Source organism: Pavona decussata, unplaced genomic scaffold, assembly GCF_977016875.1.
Source record: "Pavona decussata unplaced genomic scaffold, jaPavDecu1.1 SCAFFOLD_254, whole genome shotgun sequence".
In the NCBI taxonomy this organism is placed as follows: domain Eukaryota; kingdom Metazoa; phylum Cnidaria; class Anthozoa; order Scleractinia; family Agariciidae; genus Pavona; species Pavona decussata.
The window spans coordinates 1,256,782-1,276,789 of NW_028145657.1; the positions used below are offsets into that span (position 1 = coordinate 1,256,782).

General features: G+C 40.8%; 1 protein-coding gene across 2 annotated transcripts; it reads left to right on the plus strand.

Moving 5' to 3' along the window:
- The first annotated feature begins 1,321 nt into the window (after nucleotides 1–1,321).
- LOC146456473 (uncharacterized) lies at nucleotides 1,322–19,210 on the plus strand. 2 transcript variants are annotated; one of them, XM_085092671.1, is made up of 30 exons: nucleotides 1,322–1,531; nucleotides 3,182–3,224; nucleotides 3,352–3,405; nucleotides 3,587–3,661; nucleotides 4,377–4,482; nucleotides 4,797–4,814; nucleotides 4,924–4,991; nucleotides 5,092–5,194; nucleotides 5,827–5,896; nucleotides 6,047–6,165; nucleotides 6,318–6,457; nucleotides 6,555–6,630; nucleotides 7,090–7,143; nucleotides 7,307–7,360; nucleotides 7,461–7,540; nucleotides 7,855–7,906; nucleotides 8,544–8,604; nucleotides 8,717–8,847; nucleotides 9,552–9,633; nucleotides 10,460–10,782; nucleotides 10,956–13,843; nucleotides 14,471–14,557; nucleotides 14,791–14,855; nucleotides 15,490–15,576; nucleotides 15,992–16,084; nucleotides 16,620–16,704; nucleotides 17,250–17,359; nucleotides 17,727–17,774; nucleotides 17,910–18,029; nucleotides 18,473–19,210. In XM_085092671.1, the coding sequence occupies exons 1-30, from the start codon at nucleotides 1,491–1,493 to the stop codon at nucleotides 18,537–18,539; spliced, it is 5,400 nt and encodes a 1,799-aa protein (XP_084948797.1). In that variant the 5' UTR covers nucleotides 1,322–1,490; the 3' UTR covers nucleotides 18,540–19,210. The 2 variants fall into 2 exon arrangements, with proteins under 2 accessions (XP_084948797.1, XP_084948796.1); XM_085092670.1 differs by lacking the exon at nucleotides 1,322–1,531 and adding an exon at nucleotides 2,829–3,089.
- The last annotated feature ends 798 nt before the right edge of the window (nucleotides 19,211–20,008 follow it).

Consider the following 20,008-nt stretch of genomic DNA (forward strand, 5'->3'; position numbering starts at 1 on the left):
TATAAGAGTATAGGAAACTGCCGTTGATTTGTTATTTTATATAACAGAAAAAGTGCGAGCGGAATTGGCTCTATTCCCCGTTTAGAAAGCGCCCGCGTTAATCTGACCTCTTTTTTATTGTCTGTATTTATAGACAATAATTAGGAGCCAATCAGCGCGCGGAAATTCTGACACTTGAGTTTTGAACATTTTATGACGTCATTTTATGGTGGTTCCACTTGAGTTTTATTACTTTATGACGTCGTTTTATACCCTATAAGAGTATAAATCACAGATAACTGACGTCGATTTGTTTTTTACATTCACTTGGAAAACGTACGAGCGGAATTGGCTTTATTTCCCGTTGAGAAAGCGCGCGTTACATCTAACGTTATTTTAATTGGAATAAATGTGATGGAATATTTCAAGCCTGGTGAATAAATGGGAATGATGTATTATTCAGTTAGTGACACAGGCATACTCGGAAAAAAATCCGAGTGCTCCTATCAGGAGTCGAACCTAAGACCTTGCGATTACTAGTTCGGATGCTCTCCCACTGAGCTATAGGAGACCCGTGGGAGTTTAGGCCATTAAACTACTCAGGTTCATGGGACACTTACTAAATTACATATCATTGTTTGTATTGTTATAGACAATAGCAACGGGCCAAACACCGCGAGGAAATTTTGACAGTTATTGTAAAATAGACGCATATCAGCACTGACGCATGATAATTTCAATGGCACTGAAGGTTGTAGACTGTCGTTCACGAGTGTCTCGTAGTAGTAGATAGAACAGGGGGTAGTAATGAGGCCCTTAGGCCTTCTCTGTTATGGGATATCACGAGGAAAACTGAGGAAACGTGAGAAGTAAGCGGTAAATATCCGCTGTGGCTACCAGTACCTATAAAGCTGTAAAGATACAGGGTTTATTTCCCCTTCTCCATACAGTGATACATTTAATAAAGACTTCAAGCTCGTTCGTTCCATCGCCGAAACTTCATAACTTTTACCACGTGTTCTTTGCATGTAAACACCAATGATGTTTGCGGTTTTGGTATAAATTGTTAGCAGTAAACTTTCCTGCACTACCAGTTTCCGAGCGTCTCCTCTGGGGTACCAAGCGGTGTGTGGTTTGTCTGACCCCTTCGGACGCAAAACAGCCATGGACTCGTTCTTTCTTGCGTGTCGCTAGAACACATATCGTGATGCTCCACAAAGACAACCATCCGTGTCCTACTATTGATTCAAATCCGTCAAGCGAAACCTTCCAATCGGCGGTCAGAACTTAAATTGCGACTTTAACAATGGAAAGATTATTTCCAGTTTATAAATAAAGTCGCAGTTTAAACCGTCTCACGAAAGTGAACTTGCCCAACGGTGTAAACAAACTTACGTTGATTGAACTGCATAGATGACCAGGAGCAAGAGATCTTGACGTTCTGTATCTTTCTGACCTGGAAGTCTGGTATAACTCATATTCCGACCGTTTCCCGGTGCCATTGTGATATCATGCCGTATTTCACGTTGCAGAGCCCAGTATCGTTAAAAACGTAAGTAGTGGACAAGTTAGAAATTGTGAATGGCCATGTTTATTTTACTACTTGAACTTTCCAACCCGGTTAATATGCCCTGAGATAAGAAATAACAATTCTAAAATAACATGGAAACTTCAGTCATGTATTTGAAAACCACTGATTTTGATATTTGCTTCTTGAGTCAATTTAACCCGCGCGGTACGCAATGTGTTAAGATTGGGTAAATATTAGGAAAAAGATGTACTCTTCTGTGTTTACATCGCAAAGGAGGATAGAAAACAATGTCATCCGCATTATCCGTAGATAATCGTTTAAATCCAGGCTAGTTTTGTTACAGTTTCTTTCAGTTCAGTCCCTTGTTTATGTTTGCGTGACTCAACGACCCTAGCGTGTTGAAATTAAAATTCACCAAGTGCAATGAATACGAGACTTCTCTCCTCTTCTCTTGACCGCAAATTGTAATTTTTGTAACACTTTAAACAAGAAATGAAACGAGATATCTTCTTTCGTATTTTTTCAGTGATATGGATTAAGTGGGTTTTAGCAAAATTTGTGTGTGGTTTCTACTACTATACTGACTATGACTCCGCGAAATTAATATTCACCAGCATTCGTCATCACGCGAACCTCAAATGAATTTAATCCGATCATGCCTTAAATTTGTTGCAAAACTGTTATAAATAGTACTGAAAATCTGAAAGGACAATTCGCATCGAAAAATTACTTGACGGAACAATATTTTACAGAAGGAAGTAGGCTTTGATGTTTTTGTTAATGTTCACTGGTAATGTATGCACATATTTGATTGTTATTAAAAGTGAAGTGTGAAATGTAAATTTATCATTCAATGTTGTTTTATTTCGAAGTCGTTTAACGATCGATGAACACGCAAGAGTGTTAGTTCGGAAATGATCTGCGAGCTGTATGAAAATGGAGCAAGTTTAGTTCATGAATAGTAGTGATTTGAAAAATTCCATACAACTGACTTCTACCGGCGAGTGTGGACGAATGGTGTGTCTGTTTAGACAAAAGAACAGCGCCTTTGAGCGATTCAGCTCGTGGTCAAGCACACCTTGAAAGCTAAATTAAGAAAGTTCAAAAAAGAAACTTGCTTAAAATAGGTTCGACCTCAAAATAACTACGGCAGTTAAGAGTACAGTACAATGGCATTACAAAAAGATGGTTTATAATGGGAGGGCAATTTCCCGCGAAATGACGTAATTTCAATACCCAGTGGAAATACTGCTTTGTGATTGGCTATTGCCATGGCGGTGGAGAAAAATAAAACGCTGAATTATGGGAATGTTATTTTGAAGCCGTACTCGTATGGCGAGATTTTGCCGTGTGTTTGATAATACATATTGTTATTAATAGACGAAAAGCGCCGTTTTTCACGCTGATTTTCCACCAATGGACTCCAACCGAACTGCGTTTTCCATTTATCGCTAACGATCGCTGCAATGACCAAGGGTGACTCGAGTAGCAGCCATTGTACGCGAGGTGGTGTACAACGAAGCAAGAGCTTTATGAGGCATTACCACGATTGCACTTTACGGCTATTTAACGATGGAAGGTGCATATCAAAGCCAGTTGATGCGAATTTCCTGTTCCCCTGTTTTGCCACTTATCATTCTTCCTTTTTAATATTAGCTACTTTGTTTACAGGGCAGATGATTACTTGAACGAGCTGTTCTTGAATGCAGCTAAGGTAAGTTCTTAATCTTATACGCTTCCGTAGATTTTTCGCACTGAACTCGTTCAATCTTTGCAATCAATTTGAATTCATCTTATTGAATCATCTCTGATCACGTACTGACTTTGTAACTCTTTCACAGAATGGTGACTATGAACGGGTACAAAATTTCCTGGCTCGAACGTCAAGAAATACGGTAAGCTTAAGCTAAAAACAACTGAACAAAAGGAGTAGTTTCAAAGAACGCTTGCTTTCTTTCAGCTGTCTTTTATATGGTTCGTTTGATTCAGCTGGTTCATGTTTATGCCATTTTAAGCCCATGAGTGGCTTGTTTTAGTGGAAACGATCTAATTTAATGCGTTTTTTTTTTAAACCAGTCTGTTAACGTGGATTCGAAAGACAAGAATGGTTTCACTGCAATCATGTATGCGGCCGTGAATGAACATCACAAGGTAATGAAATTAGATCTCATTAGTACTAGTGTCAGTACGGCTACATGTGTGGTTGTGAGGGGGGAGTGGGTGGGGTAGGAGTTACCTGGAACGATTACTTCCTAGTAGCAATACTATGCCTCAATTACCAACAACAATCTTGATTAGAATGGGAAGTTTTGTCTGAGCAAAATTTTGAGAAGTTACCACCAGTGACAATATGTTGTTTCACTTTCACCTTGATCGCATCACCATCCCTTTCCCACATAATTCAATGTTGTTTAGAAACTTAAACACACCGCAAAAGATGTCGTGTTCCTTGCAATAATTATCCAACATTGCACAGTGAGAAAGGAGATGCCTAGTCGAACAAATAATGACACTTGTTGTATTGTGCACTGTAGAAACCATGTACTGCTCTTTTTTCTTGTGCATTTTCATGGAGCAGTTACCTAAATTGTTTTAGTTGAATTATTTTGTACCCACCTCGAATAAATGCTTCCAAAAATATTAAATAAGAGATGCATACGTGTGCATTCAGCAGCTTGGGGACACACAAGAGTTGCTTATTGAGTCTTGTCTTTGGTAGCTTGCCCTTCGTATACTGTGGGGCAAACTTGATTCAGGCTTTCAAAGGCTTGAGGCTGTGAGGGAATGTGGCCCAGTTGTGAAATATATTTATCTACTTGATAAATATTTTTACACCCATAGTTATATGACTTCTCTTGTCATATAGGTGGTGTCATTATTGTTAAACTATGGAGCAGACATTACCTTATGTAACGACAAAGGACAGTCTGTTCTGGATTTCGCACCAGACTCAATGAGGCCGCTTCTCCTCGGTAAGCAAATAATTTCTTTGTTTAAAATGCTAAATATAAAACAACATGATGGGCAATTTATGGGGGAGATCCCAGGCATTAGTGAAATTTGTCTGGGTATTATACCCAGGGCGCTACACAGGGTGCAACAGTTTGTTTGTTGACATATTTCGTGAGGCAAATTCTATACATGTGAATAATTTCAACTGGCTGCTGATGATTTGAAGCTTTAAGATGAGTAACATTTTACCCCGTTCTGGGAAACGTCTCATTCCAGCACTTAAGTTAGTTTGATCAATAATTAACATTTTAATTTTATTATCATTGACTTTCAGGTTCTGTTGCAAGGCAAGGTGAGTGAGATAAATTTAGGAAGAAAATGATCTGAAATCCTTTGTTTGAAAGGTCTTTCTTGGTGGAACTTTTATTTATTAATTTTTTGTTGTCCACTCTCATCTGTAGGGTACTCTTCCCGCCATTTACTTCAGGCAGCCTGGCAAGGAAATTTACAACTTGTGAAGAAGTTATTGGTAATGAATTCTCCAAAATGAACTGTTAAAATGCAGAATTTTTCACCTATATATTATGGAGAATCTGTAATGTAATTTTGTTCACTTGACTGTCTTTCAGACATCGAAATCCAAGTCAGCCTTGCTGGATGTGAACTGTAGGAATGCCGATGGCTTGACTCCTCTTCTTCTGGTAACCAGGGATTTAAACCTCTTTGAGAAAAGTATGTATCTCACCTCTGTCATCTGCATTATAACAATTATATATTAAATTTACATGATTGCATTCATGTTCTGAGTGTTAGCAGTTACAATTTGTAGCTGTACTTACAACAATAAGTAACTGTATTGGTTGATTTTGATTTTAAGCTGTTGATCTTCTGTACAAATTATGAGAAAAAGAGCAAGAGTGTGATGGGAATAAGGGGGTGCTGCATCGGTAGGGAGGAGAAACAAATGTTTGGTTTGATTCAATAGAGTTGATAACTAAAGGTGAATTGACCACCGCAAAGAGATTCTAAGCTCTTTGCTCAAAACTTAGCTCTCAAATATATTTACGGTGGCCAATTTACCTTTCGTCGTCGACTCTATTGTTACAGTGCAACGAACTCAACTACCAACATTGATCAGCTAATCACAGGTCACGTTACAGCAAAGGAGTCTGGCTTTGGTAGTTTGTAAACCAATCAAAAACGAGTTCACATTTCTTTAAATTTCTTTAAAGTGTCGGGGTTTTTTTTGGTGGCCCCAGTTGAGTTCATTGCACTGTAAAACAAACATATGATGAGAAGAGATATAATGTAATTTAATTAAAATGCTGTCAGTTTGTAAAACTGATGTTATTGCATCATTGCAGTTGAGAAAGCTGTCCTGGAGAATGGCTATCACCCAGCAGAGGTGGTCAGCGAACTGCTTCATCACAATGCGTAAGTTCAGGCAGACATAATTTTCACTTCAGGAGTTGTTTCTTTGATAAGCTAGTTTTTAAAGTATGCAGGTGCACACTAGTTCCCAGCCAACTAAACTACATGAAACCAGGCACAACGTGATGTGTTGTTTTGTTTTTTAACATCCAGTGATGGGGGAGCCACAGACAGTGAAGGCAAGAGACCGCTTCACTTTGCAGCTCATGGTAAAGGCAGTCACGCTAAGGATGTTGTAGATGTGCTGATAAAGGAGTCAGCAAGTGATATTGGTAATTAACTTACATATGACTGTGTCCTGTTTTAAAATTAGTGATAAAATTATGCATACACCCATCCCTTCTTTCTCTTTGCTTGTGTGCTTGTCTATTTCATACTAAGTTATTGTGAGTCAAACATTAGACACATTTCTCTTTCCTTTCAGATGTACCAGACAGGTTTAGTAACTCCCCCCTGCACTGGGCAACAAAGGAGGACAATCAGCCCATCCTACTGGCTCTTATCAGGGGAGGAGCTAACATCAATGCCAGAGGACATATTGGGAAAACTCCTCTTCATATTGCTGTAAGTTTACAGTAGTGTGTGACTGTCTCCGTCCATTTCAAAATAACTGTTATCAGCATCATTAATCATTTGTCCGATGTAATTTTGAATAAAACAGGCTTCACATGGGTATGAAAGAGCTTCTGGTACCTTACTGGAACATGGCGCTGATATCACTATAACCGATGACAATGGTAGGTGTTATTGTTGTAAGATAACCAATGTTCTTGTGAGAATGTCAAGAGTTTTATATGTACCTTATCTTCACTTGTTGGCAAGTAGAAGAAAAATAAGTGAAAATTAAGACCTTTTCGCAAAGTACTAAATTAATAAGTCTTTAATTTAAGCCTGTACATATGTGGCACAATAAATATCAAGAAACCGGCCAGCAAACTGTGCAATTAAGACAAGGTTAATGTTGTCACTATCTTTTGTAGTTTAAGTGAGGGTAGCCATGCCAGCCAGGGAGGGTGTTTTTCCAGCATTGCAGCTAATTGCTCTGTTTTCCTGTCAGAAAGTAACCGAATCAAACTCATAATAACTGGGAGAATTCCCTGGCCCCACACCTATTGACATGCCTGAAAATGTGTTTGATTTTCCTAATACACAAAGTATTTTTTTTTATGTACATGTATTGTATATTTCCTGTGCAGGTTTGTCACCTGTGGATGTAGCAAAGGGAAGAAGAATTCAAGTTGTTCTTAAAGGTATAAGAGTTTTTAGTCTAATTTGTTTTTGTTAGATACCCATATCGTGGATTTATTTGTTATTAATTACTGTGCTTAACAGTGTTGCATATCACACTTGAGTTCATATCCACAGTTCGGTTATAACTACACCTTTCAACTCTTGCTTTGTTTGTCTTGACAGATGCCTGGGCAGAACAGACCAAGTACAATAAAACAAAGAGGATAATCTATTCAGGTAATTTAAACAACTGTTCTAGTTATCACAATTTGACGTATGTTATGGCAATAGTAGGACAGTATGTTTTTTACAGTAAATGTTTTACCTGTGATTGCAGCTCCTGCAAATCCTCCTGTCGACCAAGACACAACTCAGGGAAACACTGACTCAGAGATGGCTGAACAACAGAGCAGTGAGGTAAGTTCACTAGAAAATATGGGAAGGAAGTAATTAACCCATGCTAATTGAAGGCAATAAGTACAAACCATAACATTAAATAAAATATACTTGTGATTTCTTTTTTGGTTCAACCCCCCACTTCTCAACTCAAATTCTAGTTGAGATCCCCCTCCCCCCCCCCCCCCCTTCAGAATTTCCAATGACTTTCCACAGTGGGGTGGGGGGATGGATATTTTTTGGAACTGCACAACATTTAAAACTTATATTTATGCATATAGTTTGAGGTCTGTTGCCTTAATAAATCGTTTCTAATATTTGTTCCTTTTTTGTAGGATTCAACTATTACTCGAATCAGTACAGCTCCAATGTCTAAAGGAACAGAAAGTGAGTTAAAGTGAGAGCTCCGGCTTTCCAAAATGGAAAAATACAGTAAATATTCTTGCCTTCCCTAGATCCTGTCCAAAACTTTATGTTCTTTAGATGGTAAACATGTCTCAAATTTCTATAAGAAACTGTTGTTAGATTTCCCATAATGCTAGCTACAAACAATATTTGATCAAAAATTTTGATGTCACTTAACTTTCTGGAGCAAAAATGCCAAAATCTGAAAAGCTATTAGTAACATGAACTTTACCACCAAACAACGAAATCCCACCTGTGATGACAGTGATAACACAAGGACACTCTTTACAAAGCAGTTATACACCCAATGCAATAATGGCTGACATTTTAATATTCTTTTGTCTGTATTCAAATTAGCCTCACTAGCCTCGTCCAAAATAAAAAAATTCTTTTGATATTTGAACTCAAGAATGAGGCTAGTGAGGATAATTTGAATGTAGACCAAAAAAAATATTAAAATGTCAGCCATTTTTGCATTGGGTCTATAACCATTACATTTAGTTTGTAAATGAATTCAAATCCATCTTTAGCACTGTTTTGACCAACTGAATAGTCGGCATATATGTTTTGCAGCCTTGTCATTTTTAAAAATTTATGATGCATACTGCATTTCTTACAGGAAAACTAAAGAAACGAAATTCCCGAAGTTCCTTAGAGGAAGTCTCTGTATATGATGAAAGGTATGCCTATTTATGTCTCTTTTTGGCGGTTATAGTTTTAAATTGACATTTGGTTCTAATGGTTTTTATCTTATGCTGCTATTTTCTGCTTCTTTTTTTTTTTTTCAACCAGAACAAGAATTCCCCCGTCAAGGAAAATGTCGGATGTACGCATGCCAAAAATTGGTTCAGCTACTAAAGCAGACCCTACCCCTGGTCCCAGGTATACTTCTGTTTATGAGAAGACTGGAAAAAACGAGCTTGGTAAGTTGTAATGAATCACAGTGTCAGTTCGTGTGAGACTTTCCAAGGTCCCTACTAATTCCTCTACTATAACAAAGGACTACGCAGCGAAAAACACTTTTCCCACTTTCCTACTCCATGTAGCTGCGTGCGTGTGTAACCTCAAAAGGTTAAGGGGAAAATACACGTAAATTTGAGTGACATTTGAAGAGGTTTTAAGAAGGGATAAAGGAAAGAAAATGATTTTTGGAACACTAACAGACAGTTGATACCCACGCAAGAGCACCCTAGGTTGCTAGTGGACTAACTTGGTATCCGTCTATTAATTATTAACTACAAATTCCAATTTTAAAACTTCACTAAATCTTCAATATTTCTTATTTCTCTTAATTTTACCAATCTTTCTAGAAAAAGTACTCCTCCCAAATATACCCAAAAATTCACAAAATACCCCACAACACAGTTTCACGATATGATGATAGGGTTTTTGGATTGCTTGAAACGCAAACGAGATATTTTCATTAAAGCCATGTCAAGTGGCGGAAAAATGGCGTTCAGGTGTAACTCCCCCTTAAGGGTTTGTAGGTCATTAAAGTGTAAAATCGTTTTTTTTTCTCTCTTTGCTTACTGGTGTGAAGCACGGTTTAAGTTCTGCGTTGTGCAAAACAGCAGATTGAGGCAGCTGGATGGTGTACAATTGAATTTCTTGCTCTTGTTTGTTTTAGCTCCTGGAGTAGAAGACGTGCGGATACAATCAGTTGCACTGCCAAGTTTGTCTGTACTCAACATTGAACTGAGATATGTCAGGTAAATATGAACAGTATGAAACCGTTTTCAGATAGTACATCGGTGTGAAGGTCGGTGGTTTGATTCTGCTCAATCGTACTGTTTCCTTAGACTAGAAACGTTTCTCCAAATTGTCTCTCTTCTTTGCATGTAGCCTGCGTAGCAGTCGTTTCCGTTTCCTTCAAGCCAAGCGGGGTAAGCGCGCGAGGGCATTGGGCAAAAAGGAGCAAAAAAGTAGGAGCTGGGGGGAGGGGCGGAGAAAGAAAGGAAACGCCTGCCGCTGAGCCCAGACATTTTACCGAACGCCCCCAAATGGCTTCGCTCCCTTGGGGCCTACACTGTCACGTCAAATGTCACATGAGAACCAATCATTTTTAACTTCTGGTAAATCTTAGCGAAAACAGAATCGCGGCGGGCAACTTGTTTACTTCAAGTTGCAGTATTTTCCTTCCCCGCCCCTCCCCCCGGCTCCTACTTTTTTGCTCCTTTTTGCCCAATGCCCTCGCGCGCTTACCCCGCTTGGCTTGAAGGAAACGGAAACGACTGCTACGCGGGCTACTTTGAATGGGTATTGGCGACATACTGCTGTGGGTGAACCGGTGTGCAGAGCATGGCAAGTGCACGTGCGAGTTTTCAGAAAATGCCTCTGCACGCGCGAGATTTCGCAGAGTTGAGATGGAGTAGCATCCAATCCAAGCGGGGGTGGGGGGGGGGGGGGTGTAAGAATGCTTCTAGATGCTTCATGCCACAGGAACTGATAGTTTAATCTTTTGGACTGGACTCCGAGTTAACCTTACCTTGCATTATCTTTGCTGATAACGCTGGTAATTCGTTTTCATTTCTACAGAAATCTGCGTGGTGAGAGACAGGAACCACTCAACAAAAGGCGCCATTCCCAGCTGCCTCTGCCACCCCAGTATCGCTTACGTCATCGAATGTCGAGCCCAGTCCTCACGTATCAACGTAAGATATCTCCTCCAGGAACGCCTGACAAAGATCTGCGTCTCAGATCGTCCTCAACAAGCCAAGTCCCAAGTACAAGAATAGCGTTACCGTCACGTGTACCGCCTTTAGGTGTAAACAGAGTCCTAACACCAGAGCTCAGATCCATACCGTCGCCGGAGATAGCGCGAGAGAGTATATCCGTGACACCAGAGGTCGTAGATCTTGGTACGTATATAAATTCTCTTTTCATGCTTATAAGAATTTCTTGTAACGCCAGTTAGGAGAATTTGACCTGGTCATCAAGTTAATTAACTTAATTTTCTCTTGTTGATCAGTACTTTTATCACCATTTCCTGGAATGTGACTTTACATTAAAATATTCTTACCTTGCTTAACAGATTTGCTCAGACAGAATGGTCTACACAGTGAAGTACCTTCATCCATGTTCTTATCAAAAGTAAGAGGAGTCGCGCCACCCCCACCATCCCCCGTTGGGGCATCGCGTTCCTCGAGCTCAAACCAGGAAAACGGTAAAACGGAAGCTAATCAAGCGGAAGCTGGTGATGGACAGGATATGACACGTACATTTACATCAATTCCGCGCTCCACATTTTGGATTCCCGCTGACGAAGACATCACCGAAACGAACAAGGAATCCAGTGATAACAAGAGTAAAAAATCGCCTTCAAGTGGGACGAAATTTTTCATTGATCTAAAAAACTTAGAGGCTCTGGCCTCCGGGAATTGTTCTTTGTGCGGGAAATCCCTTCCCGAGGATAAATCCACAGCAAGGAGAGATTCAACTGAATCTAATCCCGATAAAGAACTTTGCAAGTCTTGCCAACCGCGTCGAAGATCAAATGAAGAAATTTTCTGGATTCCGTTTCGTGATAAGAGAAAAACTTCCGCGTTGAAAAGTCTCAACAAAGTGGAAAACGGAGACGAGTGTGGGAAAACGAACGGTGGAAAGAAATCCGAGGATGAGAATAAGGATCAGTGTAAACTACAAGAGATAAAAGAAAATCAAACAGAAGTTCAAGCACAGAGTAATCAAACAAATTTAATTGCTGATGCGGAGAGTGGCAATAACACTTTTGTTTTCACGAATCCTGCGAGTAAATCCGGCGTATCTTCTCCACCACAGCTCCGATCGTTTCCTTCAAACTTGACGGGTTTTGATGTTTCCTGCGTGTGCGATAATGTTACCGGTGTGTGTTCTTGTACTATTTCGAAAAAGGATTTATTACCTTCGTCACCCGCTGCGAAAGAATCGTCTATTACTGACACTGAGAACCCTTCAAACAATTCAGGTGTAAGTCGGACTTCCGACACAGTAGATGTTGTTAAGACCGTTGGAGAGACAAGCTCAGTGGCTGAGTCCACTCTAGTGGCACGGCCAGGAAATAGCTCTGCTGTCTCAGCACGCACTGGATCGCCTTCCGTCAGTAAGTCAAGGACGGGAAAGCAAAGTGACATGGTCTTGAAATCCTTTTCTGAAATTGATGTTCATAATCCTTCAGCCCAAGAGGGTGCAAATGTAGATGATTCTCCCAGGAAGGAATTACAAAGAAATGAGATTCATCAAGATATTCAATTGCCGCCCACATCCGAAGCCTTCAGTGATGCTCACAAAGAAGACTTAGCAGTAGATCCCAGTCCTCCAAAACAAGCTTGGACTACGCCCACACCTAGGTCCGAGGAGACTGGCACTAGTGGCGTGAGGATAATAAACCCGTTTCCGTCTCCGGTGCCACCCGAGGACAAATCCGCTGTTCATCCTCCCATCGGACCCGCGGGCGATGCTAGAATTAGCACCAAAAAGCTGACAAATGGCAAAAAAGGAAAGAAAGGAGGAACAAAACCTTCGGGTAACTCGAGAAATACGAAACCAAGGACTAAAACCAAAGGTCAGGAACAGAACGGAAAAAATGGAAAGAAAAAAGGCAAAGGAAAGAAAAAGGAAGACATGAAAATGATTACTGTGCAACAAAGGGAGGCCGGGGAAGAGCTCGGGCTCAGGACAATATCCCAGGGAGGTTTTGAGATGCCGGAAGATGTGCCGGTACCTCCTACACTTTCTATGGACCATCTCTCCACATTGCGGCCCTTTAATGGGAGGATGTTGAAGGGAAAGCATCCCATTTTGAGCCCGATACCGGAATCCCCTAGGAGTACGGCGAATACCCCGCGGGTGGCTGATGTTCCTGGGCCGACACATGATAATGTTGAGCTTCAAGAGGGCCATGTTACTGGAAACACTGAAGAGGGAGCTGTTGGAGAAGGAAATGCGGTGAATTCCGAGGAGGGAGTAGAGACGGACGGCGGGTTTGATGTCGTAGACGGAGGGATAATTAGTAAATTGAAGGTAATTGGAATGTGCATTCCTCGATTAAACATTGCTAAATCAAACACGGACTCTGACTCAGATACAGAGGTTAATGAGCCGCTTGTCATGGATCCTCAGGGGGGTACAGTGGGGCAGCAACATCATATGCCTGTTGAAGAAAATACTGTAAGTGACACTGAAGGGGGTGAGTTTCAACAGGGTGTACAAGATGAAGCGGATGATGCCATGGAAGAGATTGTCCGCCGACAGCTCAGTTTACCAGAAGAAAGAGAACAGAGTCGCGCTTCCGTCGACGATTCCTTTACAAATGTATCAAGCTACGTGAGCTCTAGCCTATCACAAACTAGTGAACAGTCAGTTGTAAGTTACCATTATTCCAGAGACTCTGCACCAGTATTACCCGAATCAGACTTCGTAACGGCCAATGATGAATCCGAACAACACCTGTCTGATTCTCGGACATCTTCGGAGATGAGCTCGCAGTCAGAACAGTATTCGGACACGGATTCATCATACAATAGTTGCGCCTCAGAGTCACCTCGCCCTCTCTCCCCAGCCTCCTCGCTGAATAGTAGCGACACGTACTTTTCCTCACCACGTGACTCCTCATGCGCGAACACGCCCACCCCAGACAGAGACGTGTGCTCGGAGAATTCGGTGGAAATCGATTACTACGAACGCATAGCCAGGGAAAAGTCGGGCATCAGCACAAGCAGCAGTAGCAGCAGCGCCACGATTAGGACGCAGTCTAACGTGTCGCTTGGTAGTCTGGGTAATATTTCCCAGGGTTCTGCAGGAAGTTTTGCCAGTATTGTGTCCGAAAACTTGGTGCGGAGTCGACTCAGTGCTTCAGGTCGGAGCCAGGCCTCTACTACGAGCTGTGAAGAGGAGATTATATGGAAGAAAGGAAACGTGCTAGGAAGAGGAGCGTTTGGGACGGTGAGTACTTTAAACGTTGCTTGTTTAACAATCTCACTTTCATGACTACACAATTTAAATTAATTGTAACGTATAGAACCACAGGAATGGTGCATATAACTAAAACTTTTTAATTAAAGTTTCATCTCTATTAAATGGCCCGATGTAGATCTCTGATAATTTCAGGCGTAGCGCAGTCTCTTTAGACCTCTGAAATCGGTGGAATCCATGGGCGTTTCCATTAGCCAAAATTTCGGGCTCAAACAGAACGTGCAGATGTACTGGAAATGTTTCGGAGCAGACAACCTTCTCAATAGGTGCTCCTTTTTTCCGCTTCAACCTGTTGGAACTTTCCATTTGCACCAAATTTGCATTTCTATTTCGCTGGCTTCGCACCTCATCTGACACTTAGATTGCAAGTTTGTAACCGAAAACAAGGCTCTTTGCCTGGAGGGTAAAAACCATTTCCATCTGGCACGAAACGTCTCCGGAATTAAAAACCCGAAACTTTATCTAATTGGAGAGCGCCCGAGGTAATCAAATAATCAAAACACAGTTCAAAGGATCGGAAGACAAGTTACTGTATTGTCATATGGTGAATTTGTGTATCTACTGTCAGGTTAATGTTTATCACGATGTTTGTCTCAGGTTTGGTGTGGACTCACGGACAAGGGTGGGATGATTGCAGTCAAACAAGTGGAGCTCAGTCACAGCAACTGGGAGGAAGCAGAAGAGGTAAACAGCTCGTTTGTGTCTATAAAGGGACATATTCATCTTGCATTCTCTTCTTTTGTCTCGAGCTCAACTCATTTATGTGAATTTATCACAGTTTTGTTACGCAACGCTTCTAGTTTCCAACGTGGCCGCCATTTTTGTTTGTTTGTTGTTTTGTTCTATTTAGTCTTTACTTGCTGTTGCCTTAGTTACTATGAAATGTTCATTATTTTGCTTTCTTCATTTTATCCTAGCAATACGAAAAACTCCAGGAAGAGGTGTCTTTGCTGAAATCTTTGAAGCACGAAAACATTGTGAAGTAAGTACAGAATGGTGTATTTGTTGGTCAGGCTTGTAATGATTGGATCAAAAACTGTACACTCATGCATGAAAACCTCAATAATAATTGAAAGAATAAATTTATTAGTTGACACTGTCCCTTTACTGGACTACCGGCAGGATAGCGTGTTCAAGGTGTGCCAATAGTGGGCAACGGCGTGAAGAAGATTGGGCGCGCGAAAAAACGAGAGGAGCCTAGGGAGAGGGAGCGAAAGCGCCTTCTCTCCCAAGTCTCCCCACCTTGTTGTTATCATTCGCTCACACAGCAATCTTCTTCGTGCTGCTTCACGGTATCTGATCATTTTGAAAAAGCTGCCTGCCGAATTAAAATTTGGCTGAAGACGAGCAACTCGTCTGAGGTAGAAATCCAGCTCACGGAATACCGTCTTATTTGGATTTAAGGACGGTACAACTTGCATAAAGAAAGATTATTATCTATTAGACACTCTTGATATAGTCGACAGGTTGTCCCAACTAAACGACGGAAAAAGGGCTAAAGGGGGTGGGTTAATTTTAGTCTTTATCGGATTCGTATTTAGACAGTTTATTTACGTATGTCTACTGTTTATTTATTGCAAACCCCTGGCGGACTGATTTCATTTGCCCCTTTTCAGGTTCATTGGCACTTGCTTAGACGGGGGCGTGGTAAACATCTTTATGGAGTACGTGCCTGGTGGCTCCATCGCCTCCATACTTGCACGGTAAGGTTCCTTATCTGATCCTTATTATGCTGTCATCCAGGGGAAGTGAAAGGAAAATACGTCCGCCTTAACGAGATAGCGCTGTTCTGTATCCAACATTAAACTGGCCCCATACACACAAATCGTTTTCATTTGCGTGAACAGGTAGCATTATCTCTTTGTCCTCACTTACGCTTTCGTACATCTTCGTTTGTTCACATGTATTTCGCAATTGCCTATCGTCCGCATTAAGCATTCAAACTCCAAATTGAAACTTGTTTTATCAAAAGTATCCGTTTACTTCAGCATTTATGATCACATAAGCAAGGACCTTATCCGACATCGCTTTGTAACAGTATGTGTTTTCAAACTAAAACTCAGTCACCAGTGTGGACGACGCCTCTAACCAGTGTCTATCTGTTTTGGCTTGTTTCAGATTTGGATGTCTTGATGAGTCCGTATTCAGACGCTACACCAAACAGCTGTTGTCAGGGGTGTCCTATCTCCATGGCAAAAACGTCATTCATAGGTAGGTACAGTGTAGGCTTCTGCGCAGCCGCAGACCTTGTTATGACTGGTCACACACTGGCCTTTAGATATCCATGTTGGATTGCGTAAGAAGCTAAGAAGAGAGGTACAACAAGAGAATTGAAAGTTATCGTGCGGTTTGTCCAAGTGCATTATATTCCTACAAGCTGCTGCAGTTTATTTTCACGCGGTTTAGATTTGTGAAAATCGTGCAAAATTTCTGTGGTGGGTGAAATTTTCGCGGTATTACATGATTTATCAGGAGCCCAAAAACCGTGAAAAACACAAAATAATTGTCAATAGCACATCCAACAAGTATGCTTACCAATATTTGGCCCAGAAACGTTACAACCCAGAGCTATATCGGAACTCAACGGTAACGGAAAGAAAGAAAACCAACAGGGAGTGTGAGTTGAATAAACTTGACTTGACTTGAAATGGAAGGCATCAGGTTGCTTTTCAGCCTAATCCTTGCATTCAGTCAGTAAGTACAAAATACTTCATAGCCTTTACGGAACTGTAATTTTTTTTTGCAGAGATATCAAGGGCGGTAACATTCTTATTATGCCGAGTGGAGTTCTCAAGCTCATCGACTTCGGTTGCGCTAAACGCCTCTACATGGTAAGTTAATGTGCTTCTTGATGAAACGAGGATAAAAAAGGAAGGAAATTCATTTGAATTGTTCGAAGGTATACGATAAATGGAGCTTCATCGAGATTGAGAAGTCTAGTTCGTTCTGAGATAGACCGGAATGGAATCAAACACTTTTTGAACACAGTTTGAGAGTCGGAGAGGGCGCGTGAAATTTTTGAGTCAAGTGTGAGTTTTCGTTGACTCTGAACTCAATTTGTTGAAACTCTGAGAGTGCAAAAAATTCCTCGAGAAGACTCGAGTGTGGTACCACAAAACAAAGGATATTTCTTCATAAATCTTCTTTTATAGCCCTGTTTTTTTTTTTTTTAACTCGGTAGAGCCGTCTTAGTCTCGTTTCGCACACATGGAATGCAAAAGGATTTGTACCGACCATTTGTTGAGTGAACGAAAATTCATTAAAATCTTTTGGTCACGAAAACAATATGGGAAGAAAAAAATTGCTCAGACCTCTGTCTTGCGACTTTTGACTTCATCTCTTGACATGACCTCACTTTCCTGTGTATTTCTTTCAGAATCTCAGTATGAGTAAGAGCAACATTCTTCGTTCTATGAAAGGCACACCATACTGGATGGCACCCGAGGTCATCCGGGAGACTGGGCACGGCCGGAAGTCTGATATATGGTAAGTAAGCTGACCGCAAAGAAAGTTGGTCATGAAATAAGAATAATGAAACATTTAGCATGTCCTCGGCAGGAACGGAGACATGATCTTCCATGCAATTGTCCGATGCTCTTCCTCTCGGCGCATGTTGAACTGTGCATCTTTCTTGTAACGCTGACAATTGTTGAATCTGATTATCAATCTCTCTCATAACTCGATACTCAAGACTGTAATTTTTGTTAATCAGAATCTAATTTTCGCCTTCGAGTAGTTTTTGGAGGTGACCAGAAATTCAGGGCAGTGATAGACGATACGTTATATTCAGGTCCGTTCTAGATTGTATTTGACTTAACCGATAAATTTTCTTGTTTTGCTCTTAATTCAACAGGAGCGTAGGATGTACAGTGTTTGAAATGGCGACTGGAAAGCCACCTTGGTAAGTTGCTGATTTAAGATGAAAATTGCGCGCCAGCCAACTCTGTTTTTTTTAAGAACACATCAGTTAATAGACAGTAAACAGTAGACTTTTGCAGGCCGTTATGTTGACAAATGTTTTGTGTTTTCTCATCAGGTCTGATATGCCTCCTATGGCAGCCATCTTTGCTATCGGTAGTGGCTCGTTAGCGGTACCGCAACTTAACGAAGATTTCTCGGACGGTGCTCGGGACTTTGTGAACAAGTGCCTTACGAGGTAAGTTTGTCAATAGTTTTTTCTGCCTGATATTTCCGTAAAATGACAATATAAAGAACTAGAAATGAATATCAAGGTCTTTGGAGCTGTTTAGTAGTTCTCCTTGAAGAAAACTTTTATTTTTTTTTTCTTTAGACCTTCCATGATTGCCTGACGCAACATCGTCATTTCACGCTCGTCTTTTTAAACTCGCCTAACCGGTGTTTGGGTGGCCATAGGTTCATTCAATTTCGTTATCTAGGGACTCCGATGTCTAAATAAAGTTATCGTATCGTATCTTATGTTCCTTTACAGTCTAAGCTCTAGAAAACAGACGCCGTTTACTCTTCCCCCCCCCCCCCTTAACGGGATCCTAAACGTTGTGTTTCCTTAGGCAAGTTCCTGACCGTGTAGAATTCCATTTATCAAGTTTAACGTTTGCCTAAATTTGTTCGTAATTTTAGGGACCCGGATTTGCGGCCCTCCGCGGATGAGCTCCTTCAGCACCACTTCATAAGGGACCCTTTATGAGAGGAACTGAAGAAAAATTAACATGATTATTAGTCCCCATTATGACAGGCCCCAGACTCCTTTGCCGTCGATGCGAGGTTATGGAGAGAAGCTCGTCATGTTGAGAGAATAATAAACGATCTCCATTTGAGTAAATTCACAAAACCAGTGAGACAAATTAACATTCAATAATTTTATCTTCATCAGAATGATTTCATTACCCTTATTTATATATAATTTTCTAGCTTTTAACTTCACTGGTTTTATGAACTTACTCAATAGAGAGAAACTTGAAACATGTAACGTTGTACAGCAAAGTCGTGTCAAAAATTGTATTACTGATAGTGTGTAGTAAACAAAAAAATATAACATGCTTTAGCTTTTAATTGTAAAATACCGCATAGACCATGTATCTGTGTAGCAAACACAAAATATATTTTTTTCCCTAGGTTTTGCCTGTACACAGACTAAAAATGTATAATTGTTTTAGTGCTCCTGTTTCATATTGAAATGTAAATAATTTATAGGGCATCATTTGCCAACTTAGCATTGCTTGTAAACAGGCTGAGCTAAATTTAAGTTATATTCACGTCTTTGCGAGAGTCTAAGTTATGCTATTAAACTAGTTTGAAAAGAAAAGTGTATTTTTAAAGGATCGAAGCAAATAAAATCATCGAGATCACATTGAAAACATTGTACTTGCTTTTTTTTCTTTCGGAAAGTGATTGTATTTTGTTGTCGTCGGCGGATCTTGCCTAGTTCCTAGACCTCTCTCAGTCTTTCGTCTCGGACAAACCGTTTCGGGCGATTCTGACAGTTCACCTCGGTTCCGTCACCGAAATGAACTCATCGTGAGGGCCTGGGAGAAAGCCGTACGGGGACTTTAGGCAAGGGCGGATCTTGGGGAAGGAACGGAGGGCCTTGTACCCTCATTTACATGCAATTCTACATAGCGACTTGGGTTTTTGCCCAACCCATTATTGGCAGTTTTCATAGATCCGTTATTAGGGACCGATCGTTTATTAAGTCCTGGTGGGGGGGGGGGGGGGGGGGGGTGTTCTCCGAAAAATCGAGTGTATGAAAATTTTACCTCCCCCCCTCAAAAAAAAAAAAAAAAAAATCTTTCAAACAAAAGTCTTACCCCCCCTGCAATGGCAGTTTGAAAATTTTGCCCCCTTCCCCCCCCATGGTTGGCCTAGTGGTTAAATTGTTGAGAAGGTCCTCGCCACAACGCTTGGTTACAAGCGGAAGTCGCCAGCTCTCTGAATCTGAACTGGCAAGAGAAACAATCAGAAGTTAGGCGAAATTCATGTTAGGGAACGTACCTTAGAATATCTCTTCAATGTCTTGATAATAACGATGTTTTTTTATCGCTGGAGTCTATTCTTCAGTCGTAAAAAGGTCAAAGCAGCTCGAGGTTTGAGAGCAGTACAGGAGCATTTGATGTATGGATGTGGATCAAGGATGTGGATACATAGATTTTGAAGAAG

Coding starts and splice junctions, on each gene's coding strand:
- LOC146456473 (XM_085092670.1), top strand. CDS start 2,977: ATGACCAAGGGTGACTCGAGTAGCAGCCATTGTACGCGAGGTGGTGTA. Junction 6,458..6,554: donor AAACTCCTCTTCATATTGCT/GTAAGTTTACAG, acceptor TGAATAAAACAG/GCTTCACATGGGTATGAAAG. Junction 16,705..17,249: donor GCGCTAAACGCCTCTACATG/GTAAGTTAATGT, acceptor TATTTCTTTCAG/AATCTCAGTATGAGTAAGAG.